General features: G+C 43.1%; 1 protein-coding gene across 4 annotated transcripts in view; it reads right to left on the bottom strand.

Annotated features, from left to right (window-relative positions):
- Klhl7 (kelch-like 7) overlaps window positions 1-10953 on the bottom strand; it is a 62805-nt gene extending 51852 nt beyond the window's left edge. For 2 of the 4 annotated variants that reach the window (NM_026448.3, NM_001161800.1), the window contains exon 1: window positions 10644-10928. In NM_026448.3, the coding sequence (NP_080724.2) occupies window positions 10644-10763 (120 nt within the window). In that variant the 5' untranslated portion in view covers window positions 10764-10928. Of the gene's footprint in view, window positions 1-10195; window positions 10582-10643 lie in introns of those variants that run through there. The other 2 variants (XR_880834.3, XM_006535753.4) reach the window with 2 other exon arrangements.
- Between the last annotated feature and the right edge of the window lie 4512 nt (window positions 10954-15465).

The raw sequence follows: 15465 nt of genomic DNA, 5'->3' as shown, positions 1-15465 counted from the left end.
CAGGACAACAGGAAAGATGCCTTGAGAGGGTCTCAAGGACTGGCCAAGCTCCAACCACTCCAGGCTCAAAGATCTGGGTGTATTAAAGTCACTTGAATGACTTCCTCTTAAGAAAAGAGAACCTGTAAGATACCCTGCTCCCAAAGGGCTTCCTAGGAAGTTGGTTTCCTCAAGATTCATTTCACTGTGCTCAATCACTCAAAAATCATGGCAGTTTTAAGTCTGTAAGTGCCTGGTTACTGTTTCAAGCTGCAGTTGGTGGCAGAACCTAGTGCTGTAGTAATACTGTTTTTATAGGCAGGACATGATAGATCTGTGGAACCTATGAGGACAACAATGCAATGATTAAGGTTTGGTGGCTAAGTCTGGTAGGTCTCCTTTCTTCCTCCCCCATGCTGCTTTTACCAGGACTTAATCCCTGGCTGAGCAGCACTTGAGGACTCTGTTACTTAAGTCCCCAGAGCTCCTCCATCTATCTCCCAGTGAACTGTTCCTGGACTCAGTGTAAGTGTTTCTGCTCGGATAAAAGGGCATCCTGTGACAAGGGGGCCCAGGAACCACACAGCTCTCAAGTGGAACAGTGTCCCAGTGGAAGGGCATCCTGAGACACAGAAGCTCAGGAACCTTACGGCTCTGAGAGCAGAAGCATTGCCGCCCCCAGGGGAGGGTGTCCCCAGCTGAGCCTCAGCCCTGCTCCTTCTCTTCCCTTCTTCCCTTCTTCTTTTTATTGCCTCTTCTTGGCTTTTTTCTACAAGAGTCACACCAGGCAGAAAATTCACGAAAGAGGTTTATTGGAGGGTCCACGGTGTGGAGGGATGAATCCAGGGATGGCTGCCCTCTGTTCCTGGGAGTAGTCTGCAGGAAACTGGACAAGGGGACAATGCTATTTTATATAGGAATTCTGAGGGATGGAGCTTCTCACGGCAGAGATTGGAGTGATTTCCAGAGTGAAGATTGGAGGGATTTCAAGTCGTGAGCTTGGGGTAGCTTAGGGATTTTTTCACCCCCTTTTCCCTGCATCAGGCCTTGGTTATGATGGGAAGTCCTTCCTGGCTACAGCTGGCTTTTGCAGAGGCGCCATCTCTGGTGGAGCTACTGGGGGCTGAGGAGGAGGCTGAAGAGCTGCCACTGTGGACAGCTCCTGCAGTGGTGTTTCAGGAAAGCTGAAGGAGGAAGGAAGGTCTCAACTGCGGACAGCTACTCATGCTGGGAGTAGGCAGAGGCAGGAAAGGCAATGAGCCACCATGGACAGCTCCCGCAGAGCCTGTAAGGGCTGCAGACTGAGATGATGATGTGGTACTGTCATTTTGGACAGCTCCTGTAGGACATTTTACCTCTGTGGCCTTAGGCTGGGGCGGGAAGGAGGGATCTGCCATCACTTTGACAGCTTTTGCGATGTGGTGCTCAGGGGCTTCACTCAGTCCCAGCATCAAGCCTCACCCATGGTGCTAGCAGTAAGCCCTCCCTCACCCACCCATGCCACCTGCACCAGTACCTTCCCTTAGCAACTAGTCACCATTAGTATTAGTACATCTTGGTCTCGCTTCCTGACATCTATCCAGAGATCTCACCTAACTAAGCTCGTACACAACCACCTCATCCCCATTGACCTCTCGACAGCCAGGGAGTTAGAAACACTCACTCCAGCCTCCCCACTCACAAATCAACACCAAGCCTCTGAGGGTGCTGAGCAGCTCTGTATTCCTACATAATCTGAAACCTGCCGGAACTCCACTCAACAACTGAAGTATCAAACATATAATCAAGAACCCTAACTCTAGATGCCCAAGTCTCAGCAAACACCAAAATCACCAATCCTACAGTAATAATCCCCAAAGAGAACCCAGATAAATCTCAAGACAGAACTGAAAAGAACAATTATAAACACTGTCTAAGAGTGTAAGAGGGGACACAAACAGCTGAATGAATGTAAAGAGGGCAGGAATAAACTTATCATTTAGCCTGAGGCAATACAAACAACTGACTGAAATAATGATACAAATATAAATATACTTGAGGTATAAATATATATTATATGAATATAAATATGTTGGGATATAAAGAGTGAATTCAACAAAGAGTCTGAAATATTGAAGAAAACCAAGGCTTAAGTAAAGATGGAAAAAAAATTTCAACAGCCTGTCAGAAAATTCAGAGGAAAGCCACACCAACATGTAGCTCACCTAGATGACAGACTGGACATGCAGACAAGGTAGACTATTGCCCACTAAACTATAGAAGATGATTATGTAAAACAAAAACAAAATAAAACCCCCCAAGAAATAAATATGAAGAAACTTTGAACGTCATGAAAGACTTGATATATGAATCATGGGCACAGACAAATGAGAACAACTCCAGATCACAGATACAGAACAGATCTTCAAATAACTCCCCAAAACTAAAGGGGAGACCTATTTAGATACAAGAGGTACCGTCTACCCCGGCTTCCTGTTCTCCTTCCCTTCCTCTCTCCTTCCTGCAAGTAGCTGAAACTAAAATTGACCTGTTTAATTTCTGTGGCCATGCCTTCTCTACCATAACGGACTCTATTCCTCTGGAACCATCAGCTTAAACTAAACTTTTTCAGGCTGGAGAGACGACTCAGCCGTTAAGAGCACTGACTGTTCTTATAGAGGTCCTGAGTTCAATTCCCAGCAACCACATGGTGGCTCACAACCATCCATAACAAGATCTGGTACCCTCTTCTGGTGTGTCTGAAGTCAGCAACAGTGTACTCACATATATAAATAAATTGCTTTTATCATGGCATGTTAGATTTAATGCCTGCTTAACACCAGGAAACTGATGACCCATACTATAAACTTGGCCAAGAACTAGTAGCTAGAAAAAAACTACTCCTAGCCTTTTGTTAAACTGACCTAGTATATCTAAGTGCCTCCTACGTACTTGTTTCTAGCCCGAGACTAGTCCAGAGCTTACCTCCTCACAGAAGCTTCTTCTGCCAGTGGATGGAAGTTAATACAGAAGACCGAAAAGGATCAAAGTGCAGGGATGAAGTCACTGTGGAGGACTCATCCCCAAATGGAACCCACCCACACACCGAGCTCAGAGCACAACAGGCAATAGCACTCACAACCTCTCAACAACTCTAGATGTTACCCAAAGCTGCACTCCTTCCTCCATGAGCTGCTGCATGGATGCCAGGGAACAGTCAGGTGTCTTCAGGGATGGGTGCCCTGATTTAGTTAGCCTTACAGCAAGTCCAATCAGTGTTGTCCTGCAAGTTTTATGTTGGTGGGAGGCTGATATAGGGAAGGGGGCACAAGAGAATCGGGAGTTGGAGGGGAGAGTTAAGAATTGATTTGATCAAATAAAATGTGCTCATGTAAAAAACTAAACTAAAAAAAAGCTCTTTACAAAACACAACACAGGAAACTCCAGAATCATAGTCATTTTTGTAATCCCTGAGCAGTGTGCCTCAAATGTGATCAAATCAGAGATTGGCCCCTCCTTTCCATCCCAGCCTACCCCACAGCTGCAGAAGGAAATCCTACAGGAGCTGCTGAAATGGTGGTTCCTGTCAAAGTGAAGGCACCGCAACACCTTCAGCCTATATCTGTTACAGGAGCTGTCCACGGTGGCAGATCTCCTCTCCAACCTCTCCAGCAGGACCTAGCTCACAGGAGCTGTCCACAGTGGCAAGTCTCTTTTCTTGCCTCAACGGGAGCTGACTTTCCTGCCTCAGCAAACAGTTCTCATAAAATACCACTGCAGGAGCTGACCCACAGGAGCTATCACAGGCACCACCTCCTCTCCAGCCTCCCCAAGCAGCTCCACAGATATGGTGCCTCAGCCAAAGCCACCTGCAGTCAGGACTTTCCAGCCTAACCCATGGGCCTAATGCAAGGGGAAGGGGTAAAAAACTGCCACCAATCCCTGAGCTTCCCACAAAACTCCACCAATCCCTGAGCTTCCTAAACTCAGTACTTGAAATCTCACCAATCCTCGATCTGGAAATCTCTTGCCCTGAAAAGCTCCACCTACTATGAAATCCTATATAAGCCCCGCCTTTTTTGTTTGTTTGTTTTGTTTGTTTTTTCCGAGACAGGGTTTCTCTGTGTAGACTTGGCTGTCCTGGAACTCACTCTGTAGACCAGGCTGGCCTTGAACTCAGAAATTTGCCTGCCTCTGCCTCCCAAGTGCTGGGATTAAAGGCATGCGCCACCACGCCCTGGCAAGCCCTACATTTTGTTCAGTTCCCTGCTGTGCACTCCTGGAAGCAGAGGGCAGCCATCCTTGGACTCATCCCTCCACGCTCTCCAATCATCAGATTTTACCAAATGAAGACTCAAGAGCCAGATGCTGTGGTGAAAGCCTGCGAGCTCAGAGAGGCCCAGCTGACCTTCCTAGTCCACAGATGTCCCAGAAGGAAAAGACTTTCTCCAGAATTCTCCACTGTTTTAAATACCTTCCAACTCTGTCTCTCTTTTCTGCTTATGTTTACTCCCTCTCAGCTGGTTGCTTGTTCTGTCCCTGGACCTAGGGTCACTTTACTCTTGGATTAAGAGGTATGCTAGGGTGAAGCCACACAAGTACTTGTTTACAATAAAAAGAAAGTTCTTGGGTTAACAGTCTGTCTTGGGGCTAAGCCATACCACAAGGTTTGGCCAGTTCATAATCTTGGGGTTCACAGTGTGTTCAAATATCCTGCAACACTCCAAGAAATCTCTTTTATGAGACTTGCTGCCTGGTGTAACTGTCTCATGGAAGAAGCCAAGGAGCAATAAAGAGAAGAGAAGGATGGCAGAAGTGGAGTGGGGCTGAGGCTCCTCAGCTCAGCTGGGGATGTCCTCTCCAGGGAGCTGCAAGACCTCTGCTAAGGCCAGAGCTGTGTGGTTCCTGGGTGTCCAAGTCCCAGGATACCCTTCCATCTGAGCAAAAACACTTATAATTTTAGCTAGCAAGCCTATCCAATTCTCAAATAGGCTTTGTGTTTCTCTCACAGAACTCCCAATAAGAGGTTTAACATAAGGTTTTAAATGGTAAATATATTTGAACTCATTTCATGGTAAAAAAAAAATGCAAATTATGATACTCTAAAGACATGCCCTTCAATATATTAAGAAATACATAGACATCAACATAAAAAGGTGCATTAACTATATATGAATAACAGTGATTATGATCCAGCCTTGTAGAGCCTTCTCATTATATTAGTTAATGAAATTAATCAAAACAAAAGGTTAGGAAAATCAAGTGGCAATCTAATTAAATAAGATGCCATTGTTCACTCATTAGAAGAGCTAAAGTAACAAATGCCATCAATACCAAGCTGTGTGCATTTGGTACAATTATGTTGGAAAACTGGAGAGCTATGTGCTAAAATCAAATGTGGTATCCTCTCTGTAATAACTCAGTAACTTCCCTCCTTGGCATTTGCCAATAAAAGCATAAACATATACACACCATTAAGACATAAAAAACATTCAAAGCAGTACTCTTTTTTAATGTTTTTACTTATTCTTTGAGAATTTCTTATGTTTTTGATGATATTCTTCCCGCCAACTCCTCCCAGAACCTCCCTACCTCCCCAATTTCATGTTCTTTCAGTGTTTAGAATTTTTCCCCCTTTTCCTTTCCTTTTTTTCTTTTTCTCTTGAAACAGTCTCATTTCATAACTAATGATACACTGGATAAATCATGATATATTTGTATAATGGAGAAATACCATATTCCATAAGGAATGAGCTACTTAGTCTACATAGTAACACAGATAAGCACACTAATACTGGTTTTTAAGAAACTGGAGCATGATGCCAGGGCATACCTCAGTGTGGGGTAGAGCTTGCTCAGCATGTGCAGGGCCCTGGGTTTAATCTCCAGTGAGGTAGAAAAGAAAACAATGGAAGCAAAATAAACCCAAGCATACACTGCATGATTCTATGCTTACCTATAAAAATAAATTCATAAGATAATGGTAATTGTCATGGGAGAAAGAGATTGAGAGGCACAAGAAACCATTTTTGTATTGGTCACATTTTAGTCCTATTGTTAAGAATGTATTCACTTTATAATTACTGAGTTTCTGATTTGTAAAACTTACACTTAATCAGAAAGTTCACTTTAAAAACAGAAAGACAGAAATGACCAGGATGATGAAGGAAAAAGCACAAACCCCAAAAAGCTAAAGCTGCTGTCAGTGTACAACGATACTCCTACAGTCTGTACCAAAGCTAATGCCAAAGCTTACATACACTGGTAATTAAACAATGGGACCAAGGCGGGCCCCTCAGAAGTAACTAGGTATAAAGGGATCCATCCTCAGGAACACAGTATGGTTCCTATGAGAGCGACTTAGGGGCTGGAGAGATGGCTCAGTGGTTAAAAGCTCATACTGCTCTTGCAGAGGACCCGAGTTTGGTTTTAGCACCACGTGGGATATTTCACAAATGCCTGTAGCTTCAGGTCCAGGGGACCTGATACCCCTGAAGGCACCTGCAGTCATGTGTACTATCTACTATCTACATGTACACGATACTCTTAAAAAAAAAAAAAAAAAAAAACTCTTTAAAAACAAATGAGTAGCTTAGTTGTATGAGTGAATTTTTATAAGAATGCCTGTCATTTCCCCCGCAGTCTCAGTTGTTCTCTAACACAAGGCCGATTCCTTTCTGATTTTCATGGTGCACTATATAGTACCCAACAGACGTTGAACAGATATTGGTAATGTCTTGGACTTCCAAAATCAAAAACTAAATAATTGTTTTCTTCATAATTACTAACCTTTGATTATTTTGTTATAGAAACAAAATAATGACCTCATAGCAGTATATAAAAGAAATGACCAAAATTGTGTTACCTAAATCCATAAACAAATTAGCAGGTAGGGTAGGGACTGGAATTGTGGTATGCTAACCTCCACCTGTTTGGAAATCTTAAAAGAATGTTTCAGGGTCTGTGCAGAGGGCTATTGTCATCCAAGCACTCATTTCCTTCATTGGCAATGGAATAAGGTTTAAATTGAAACAAAATATAACCCAAATTTGAGATACAAAGTATTTACCAAAGAACAAGAACACTTCTAAAACTCAAGCCTTTTCTTGGCCTCTGCTTCAACCTACCCCCATCAACTGCCCTTGTCAGTCATTCTTAGTTAAATCTTTCCTGTGTCATGAGCAACGCTATATGAACAATAACTACTACAAAATGAAACTATACATCTTTTTTTAAAATGTGATTTTCATGAAAATGGCCCCCACAGACCCATAGAAGGTGACAATGTTAGGAGTTTGGCCTTCCTGGAGGAAGTGTGTCACTGCTCAAGCCAGGCCCAGTGCCTTTTTCTGTGGCCTGCTGATCCAGATTCAAAACTCTCAGCTACCTCTTTCAGCACCATGTCAGCCTGCAGGCTGCTATCTTTCCCACAATGATGACAATGAACTAAACCTCTGAAATCTGTAAGCCAGACTCAATTAATGTTTTCCTTTGTAAAAGCTGCCTTGGCCATGGTGTTTTGGGACTTTGGACTAGTAAAGCAGTTGAATGTTTTAAGGTCTTAATGAGCCATAATAGTAGAAACAGGGACAACAGTAGGTTAATGAGGTGGTGGGGCTGGCTCAAATGGTTCCAGAGAAGAATGTCAGTACGTGGGCTAAAGACGATGCTTTTGATATTTTGGTGAAGATTGTAGCTGCTTTCTACCCTGCTGCATCCACTCCAGGAGTGACTCACATTACAGGTTTGGAAACCTGGAAGCAGTCCTTAGCAAAGAGTTTCAAGGAAACTCAGCCTCCTGGAACCTTGGCATTCATTCCCATAGCTAGAATGCATCAGATTTGTCCCTGCAATGTTGTGGAGGGTCTTGCATGCTTTCTTACAGTATTTTACTGGATAAGAGTTAGAAATCTCAGGGCAAGCTTAGCAAAGTATACTTAGAATCTTCACTACAGCCAGGTATAGCAGGCTACATTGCTATTAGAAGCAAGTTGGTGAATTCTTCTGACAAATGGAGATTCCCCACAGACACTTAAAAGAACAGCCAAGTTACCTTCATATGCAAGAATTTACCAAGGCCTAGGAAATAGGGGTTCTGGTATTGCATTATTCATGAGGTCTGCTAGATCAGAACCCCCTGGTGGTGGGCTTAACAATAGACTAGCATTACACCTGGCTCCCTTCTTAGAGGTAAATGTGGCCTGGTCTCCGCCATCTTTTGATGTATGCATTCCTTTTGTTTTGTGTCACTGTAACTTAGCAGGGAAGTGTTTGCCTGGTTTCTTGTTACTCTTCTGTATAAAAAGTAGGTTGCTCGATTTGACAAATTATACTCAGATTCAACATGCTCTCTCCTGTCGTCTCTGTTTGTCACCCACTTTTGCTGACTCCTTCACCCACCTGCAACCAGAGACCCGTTCCACGAAGATAGAAGACAAAAAAAGGGGATAGTCTGTTGCACTACCCTTGTCCAAAAATCTGCCTGAGGCTAAATTGGAAGGTAATAGATTAACAGCTTTGGCAGAGATTTCAAAATATCCTACTATTAACTGTGTGGTTATCAGAGCCATTTTTATATAGATCTATAATAAAAAGGAAGAAGATGAGCAAGGAAAATATATAAAATGTACAGTTTGAGGAGAAAAGGGGCACCAGGAAGTGTAATGGTCCTTGTGCTCAAGGAGATGAAAAGTTGTAAAAACCTGATTCTAACTGTAATATAAGGGTGGTGACCTCAGGGCAAGACTCCATCCAATTAATCTTTCAACTTGTGAAAAAGTTTAGGGCCAGACACACTAGTACACACCTTTAATCAATCCCAGCACTCAGGAGGCAGAGGCAGGCAGATCTCTGAGTTCAAGGCCATCCTAAACTATAGACCAAGTTCTAGGACAGACAAGATTAAGCAACAAAAGAAACTACAGTGAAAATGTTTTGAATAAGAGGTCCGTGTTCCGCCTTTAATCCAAGCACTTGAGAGGCAGAAGCTATACAGAGAAACCCTGTCTTGAAAAAACCAAAAAAAAAAAAAAAAAAAGGGGTCCGTGTTCCAGCCCCAGCAAGCATCAGAACTTGGCAATAAAACCATAAAACAAAGAAAAATACATGAATCCATTAAGGTGATTAAAATGCTCTAGGAGTCTATAATAGCTCAACAAAAATAAACTATGTGAATCAGTACAAAATGGTACTATGCATCTTTGTTAAATGCAGGAATCCTCCAAGTTGATAAAAATGCTACAGGAGTCTGAAATACACCATAAAACAGATTAAATTAGCCACAGTAGAAGGGTCAGATCCCTGAGTGCTCACCAAATATCCATATTCTTCTTTGTATTCAATAGCATAACCTTGATTTTTCAGTAAATCTCATAACTGTATTTCTATTTTAACAAAAAAGATGTCACAATATTCTAAAGCTAAGTCTAAGAAATATGAATTAATTTTAAAATCAAAGAACTAAATAACATGTTGGTTCAGACCATCTTCTTGTAACACCTGATGGATGCTGTGACTTTGTTGCAGCCTATCTAAGGAATGAGGTAATGCTTTGCAAAGCTCCAGCCCACATCTGCCACAGTTCGGGACAGTAGGAGTATACCAGAATGAGCTTAAACAAATTTAAGCACCAGTGAGTTCGATTTAATTACCACTAGAGGTACACATCAAAGACACTTGCAATCTCAAATCATCAATTCTGTAGATCTCAAAAAGGTTACACAAAAAGAACACAAATATGAAAAGAGATGCATTTTAATAAAGAAGCCAGCCATTCACAGCTATTTCAGCATAAAAACCAGGAAAGATATAGGCATTGAAAACATAGTATCTATCCGCTACAACCAGAGCAGTGTGCCATCTTGTGAACAAAGAGAAGACTGCTGCGACCAGTGTTTGGCCTTAAGAAATCAGGAGTTGGTATCTTCCGAAATAAATCTTAAGATTCTTCTGCTGCCCATACTCACAGCAAAAGCGTCAGAAAGCCGAATTAGGTTTTTTAATCACTCAAGCTTATCTGTAGTGCTTTGTCCTCTTGAAAAACAGATTTCAGAGTCAACAAACTGACAAACATCCCCAGAATCCATAATGTGTTCTCTACCAAGTAAAACTCACGGAACCAAAAACCAACCAAGTGGTGTTCCCCTGCTTACCGGTCTATTGGAGGTTATAATCTAGTTAATTCTATCAAACACCTATCTACCGTCTCCATCGTTAAGCCGTGCCTTTCATAACCCACCTTTCAACCAAATGCTGCGGTTTCTCCAATACACGGCAAAATCAAAGACAGCACAAAGAGATCCTCTTGGTTAACAGTGGCGCCAGAACCCTTAGAAAACTGCTATTTACTGGTGACTGGCGTCGCCCTAAATGACAGGTGATTTATCAACTCGTGCCACTTGGGTGACAGGGCGGCGGGGCGGGAGCCTCCCTCCGAGAGCTCCAGATGACACCGCACGGTAAGGGAAGGCTCCAGGCCTCACGGGGAACTGGATGAGACCGGTTACACAACCGCCCCGGAGGCCCCCCGCCCGCCGCAGGAGTCCCCGTCGAGCGGGCCTCGGAAGCCCCGTGGCGGAGCAGGCCGTCAGCCAAGGCGCCGGCCCCGCCGCCAGCCTCCGCCGGACCCCTGCCCACCGCCCCGCACCGCCCCGCACCGCCCCGCACCACCCCGCACCGCCCCGCACCTGTTTCCTCATGTTGTTCATGACGCCCATGAACCCCGCCAGCAGCTTGGCTTCTTCGCGAGCCGCAAGTTTCTTCTCAGTTTTCTTCTTGCTACTCTTTTCCACGCCGGAGGTGGCCATCCTCTCTTTGCCCTCTGCGGGTTCGCGGCGACAGTTTGCCCGCCACACGCGGCAGTCTGGAGCACGGCTTCGGCGGCGGAGCTCGGAGAACTGCGGGAAAGCCGAAGGAGGACGAGACGAAGCCAACTCGGCCACGGTTGCAAGCGAAGGGAGTCCCAAGCATGCGCACTGGGTCGGGCGGGGGGGGTGCGCTCTAAGGAGGAGGGGGCGGGGCAGTGCGTCACAGCCACGCGACGCCCTAGCAACCGGCTGCGTCGCGCGGTGCGGCGTCCTCAACAGTGGGTACCCTTCGGCCTGATCCAAGCTCGCGTGTGCTTTTCTTCTACCAAAGGCCGACTTCCCAGGTTTAGATTTCGTGATGATCTATTTTGGATAATTGTGTAATAGAACAAACTAAGACGTCTCCCTATGGCGTAAGCTCCCTGAGAACAGGGTCAGTTCTTCACTGCCTTTTCAGACTGGGGCTCATTGTAGGCGCTCAGTAACTATTACAGGAAAATTGCATACTGCAAGGCAAAGGTTATTTAGGATAAGCACAAGAGTTACTTGTTTGAGATTCAGAAAGCAAAACCATTGTCCTGTCGATTTCTCCTCTCCGTGACATGCCTGCCTGTTTAGTAGGCTGTCTTTCTCATTAAAACAGATCTGGTGGGTGATGGTGGTGGTGGAGGCAGAGAGTGGTGGACTACTGAGAGAAACCCTGTCTGGGGAAAAAAACAAAATCAAAAAAACCAAAAAACTAGAGAGCAGGTGTTAGTTCCAGCCAACTTTATTGAGGTTTCCCCGGGCAGTTCTACTGGAATACAGAACTCAGTCCTAGAACTCACAGAAACATGTTCATAATGAGTTTTTTATTTTGCTGTTTAGGAATACACAGGACTGAAGTCGTTATTTCTAGTAATGAACTTTCTACATAGCCTCAGTTTTCTACCTAGATGTATGAAGAACTAGACAGAAGTTTTATGTAAAATGATCTAGACCGCTGTTGATCTAAAACAATAACTGCTTAAAAGAAAATTAAATAAATTATTTTAAGCTGCATAGGGTCAGCAATGGCCTAAAAAGGGATTGAACATATCCTGGACAGTATGTTTCTTTATAAAAGAGATTAGATAAATATATTTATCTGCAGGAGGTGGGGGAAGAAAGTTAATCAAGGCGTTTACCAGATACACTGGTGGGAGCATCAAGTTGGTGGACCACAGCACAGTGAGAAAATCCTTTTGGAAGTTTTAGACGTCATATATATATGATGCCCCCTTTCAACATGTTTTATTTAAGATAACTTTTAAATTAAATATATTCTAATCATATTTTTCCTCTCCCTCAGATCCTTCCAGATCTTCCTGTCCCTGCTCACCCAACTTTTTTTTTTTTTTTTTTAAATATATTTATTTATTTATTATATGTAAATACACTGTAGCTGTCCTCAGACACTCCAGAAGAGGGAGTCAGATCTTGTTTCGGATGGTTGTGAGCCACCATGTGGTTGCTGGGATTTGAACTCCTGACCTTCAGAAGAGCAGTCGGGTGCTCTTACCCACTGAGCCATCTCACCAGCCCTCACCCAACTTTTAAGTTGTTTGTCAAACAAACAAATCCAATACTGTAACAAAACCAAGAAAATATATAAAATGACACCCCAAAAGAAAAACAAACATCAAGTTGTAATTAAAGAAAAGTGCATGCGTGCTTGTGCATGCAAGTGTACACACATACACACACACATACACACACACACACACACACACACACACAAAGCTGGAGTCTATTATATGTTTGTCAACTATTCCTGAAAATGAGACCTTCTCTGGAGTGATTGGTATACACCAGTGTCACGCCATTAAACAAAACTGTTTTTCCCTCTCCCAGCGGGTATAAATGACAGTTTAGTTCTTACCTTCATCCTAGTGGTTTTCATGCATTCACTTTTTTAAAAATACAACAAAATAAAATATAAAACAAGACCCATTACTTTGAGATTGGACCAGGCAACCTAACAAAAGGAAGAAAACCCTTGAGAAGACACAAGAATAAGAGACCCACTTGTTCACAGACAGGAATTTAAACAACAACAACAACAGCAACGCACTAAACTGAAAAGCCATACTGTCTATACAGAGGACCTGGTGCAGACCCATGCAGACCTTGTGCATTCTGTGTCAGTCTCTGTGAGTTCCTGTGAGCTTTGCTCATACTGATTTAGTGGTCCTTGTTTCCTTGGTGTCCTCCATCCCCTCTGGCTCTTGCGCTCTTTCTGTGCTCTTTCTACCTCCTGTTTTGCAGAGTTTCCTGAGCTCTGATGGAAGGGATTTGTTGGAGACATCCTATTTAGAGCTGAGTGTTCCAAGGTCTCTCACTCTCATTGTAATGCCTGGCTGTGGGTCCCAATATTTGTTTCCATCTGCTTCAGGAGAAAGCTTCTCTGATGATGGCTGACCAAGGCACTAATTTATGAGTACAACAGGATATTTTTAGAATAATAAATATTATTTGTATTTTATTACTACACTGATTTCTTTTCTCTCTTTTTTTTTTTTTGACTAGTATTATTTGATTTTATCCTAGGTCCCTGAACTATCTAGTCTCTGGTTCTTGGCCACCCAAGTAGTATGGACCACCCAAGCAGAGTTGGTTGCTTACTCCAGAAGCTTTGTGCCATCATTACCCTAGCATAACTTGTAGGCAGTACACCATTGTAGATAAAGAGTTTGTTGCTGGTTTGGTGTTTATGTTTCTCTTTTGGTAGCGTGAAGAATACTTTCTGTACATAGCACAAAGGGGCAAAAGCTCTATGTAGGTTCCAGCTTGACATTCCCATGTTCAATGAGTTGTATGGATGCTGTCTTCAGCAGTAGGGTCTTGCTGTCAGTTTGTGGAGAGCAGCCTATCATCTAGGTAACAGCCTGGGTTGGTTGGGGATTACAATAAGGCCCCATTGGCCAACAGCTCAATGAGATGTAACCCAATCGTGGTCCTGGAAGTTTAATTTGATGACAAGAGAAGGCCAGCTGAAACTCTGTGTCCCCTGTCATTTGGTGATTTCTTTTAGATCAACTTCATATGTGTATGTATTTTAGGAAGTTTCTGCACTCTTAACCTTAGGAAGGTAGAAGCCAAGGGTCGCTAAGCTTACATTCTGATTATGAGAATGTTAGAGCAGATACAAACATTGATGTAAATGGATAAACTGAGCCCAGGATTGTGTTGGCTCTCTTGACATCATTCCGTCCCTCCACATTCCCAGCAGCCATGCAGTCTGCAGGGTCTTTAGAGGAGATGCTGCTGTTCCAGAGAACTTTGGCGCACATTTTGAAGCATTATGCTTTCTCTTGATTGATCAGTACAAACAATAGGGTAATAGAGAAAATAGCAAGTAAGGGTCTGTTGTTACAAACCAGAAAGATGTGTTTCTGTTTACATGATTTTTTAAACTTAGGGATTCTCTAATGTCTGTTTACTTTAGCTAGTTGATAATTTGAGGACTTAACAAATGTGGCGTGTTAACAGCCAAAATTACTTAGCAGAGAAATTGAGAAAAAAAAAACAAAACAAAATAAAACCATATACTTTATTAAATGAAGCAGAATGCTGGAGAATGAAAACCTAATTCTAAACCTCTGGAGACAGCAAGAATCCATGATTCAAAGTCAGAAGTGAAGGTGATAAGATAGAGTGCTATTTCTAAAAAGGCAAAAAGAAACAAGAAAAAAAGCACATATGACTCCCTCCTCCCATCAAGACCTGATTTTCTGACGTTGCTCTTCTCTTCTGTCTCAGTCTGTTCTATAAAATCTACTTTTTGAGGCCAGCGAGATGTCTCAGTGTTTAAGGAGACTTACAACCAAGACTGATGGTCTGAGTTTGATCTCTGAAACTGCTGGGTAGACAGAAATGCACACACACACACACACACACAGAGAGAGAGAGAGAGAGAGAGAGAGATTGTCTATCATCTGTCTGTCTGTCTGTCTGTCTGTCTGTGGTGGTTTGAATAGGAATGCCCCCAATAGGTTCATATATTTTAATGCCTAGTTGTTAGGAAATGGTGCTATGATGCTACTTGACAGGGATTAGGAGGTGTGGCCTTGTTGGAAGAAGTATGTCACTGATGGTGAGCTGTGGGGTTTCAAATGCTCAAGTTAGGCCCACTAAGTCTCTCATCCTGATGCCTGGATCTGAATATAGAACTCTCAGTTATCACGTCTCCCTGGATGCTACTGTGATCCCCACCATGAGGATAATGGACTAAACTTCTGAAACTGTATGTAAGCCCAACTACATGCTTTAAAAAAATAAAATAAAAAGAAATAAGAGTTGCCCTAGCCGTGGTATCTTTTCCCAGCAATAGAACAGTGACTAAGACATTAGCTATCTGTATACATCTATCTATATTAAAAATCAGCTCACCTTAGAAACACACAAATCCTTCTTTCCTCAAGGTCACACCTGAAAGAATGCTTGCCAAAAAATCGACCATAAAAAATTCAGACACAAGCTACTTTAATGGGCACAGAAAAGTTGATGGTCTATTGTAGGGCATGTGGGACCTACACTAAGTCATACGGCATAAGGCAGGCATCAGAACCCATGAGGCTGAATGAGCTCATACCCCGGGAACCTCAGACCTGAGAACGGCAAGAGTGGAGGCATTCCCTACCCGCCTCTCCCTGCTCTGCTACAACTGAACCATGACGCCCCA

Source organism: Mus musculus, chromosome 5, assembly GCF_000001635.26.
Source record: "Mus musculus strain C57BL/6J chromosome 5, GRCm38.p6 C57BL/6J".
NCBI classification, from domain to species: domain Eukaryota; kingdom Metazoa; phylum Chordata; class Mammalia; order Rodentia; family Muridae; genus Mus; species Mus musculus.
This window is presented reverse-complemented; position numbering and strand designations above follow the sequence as displayed.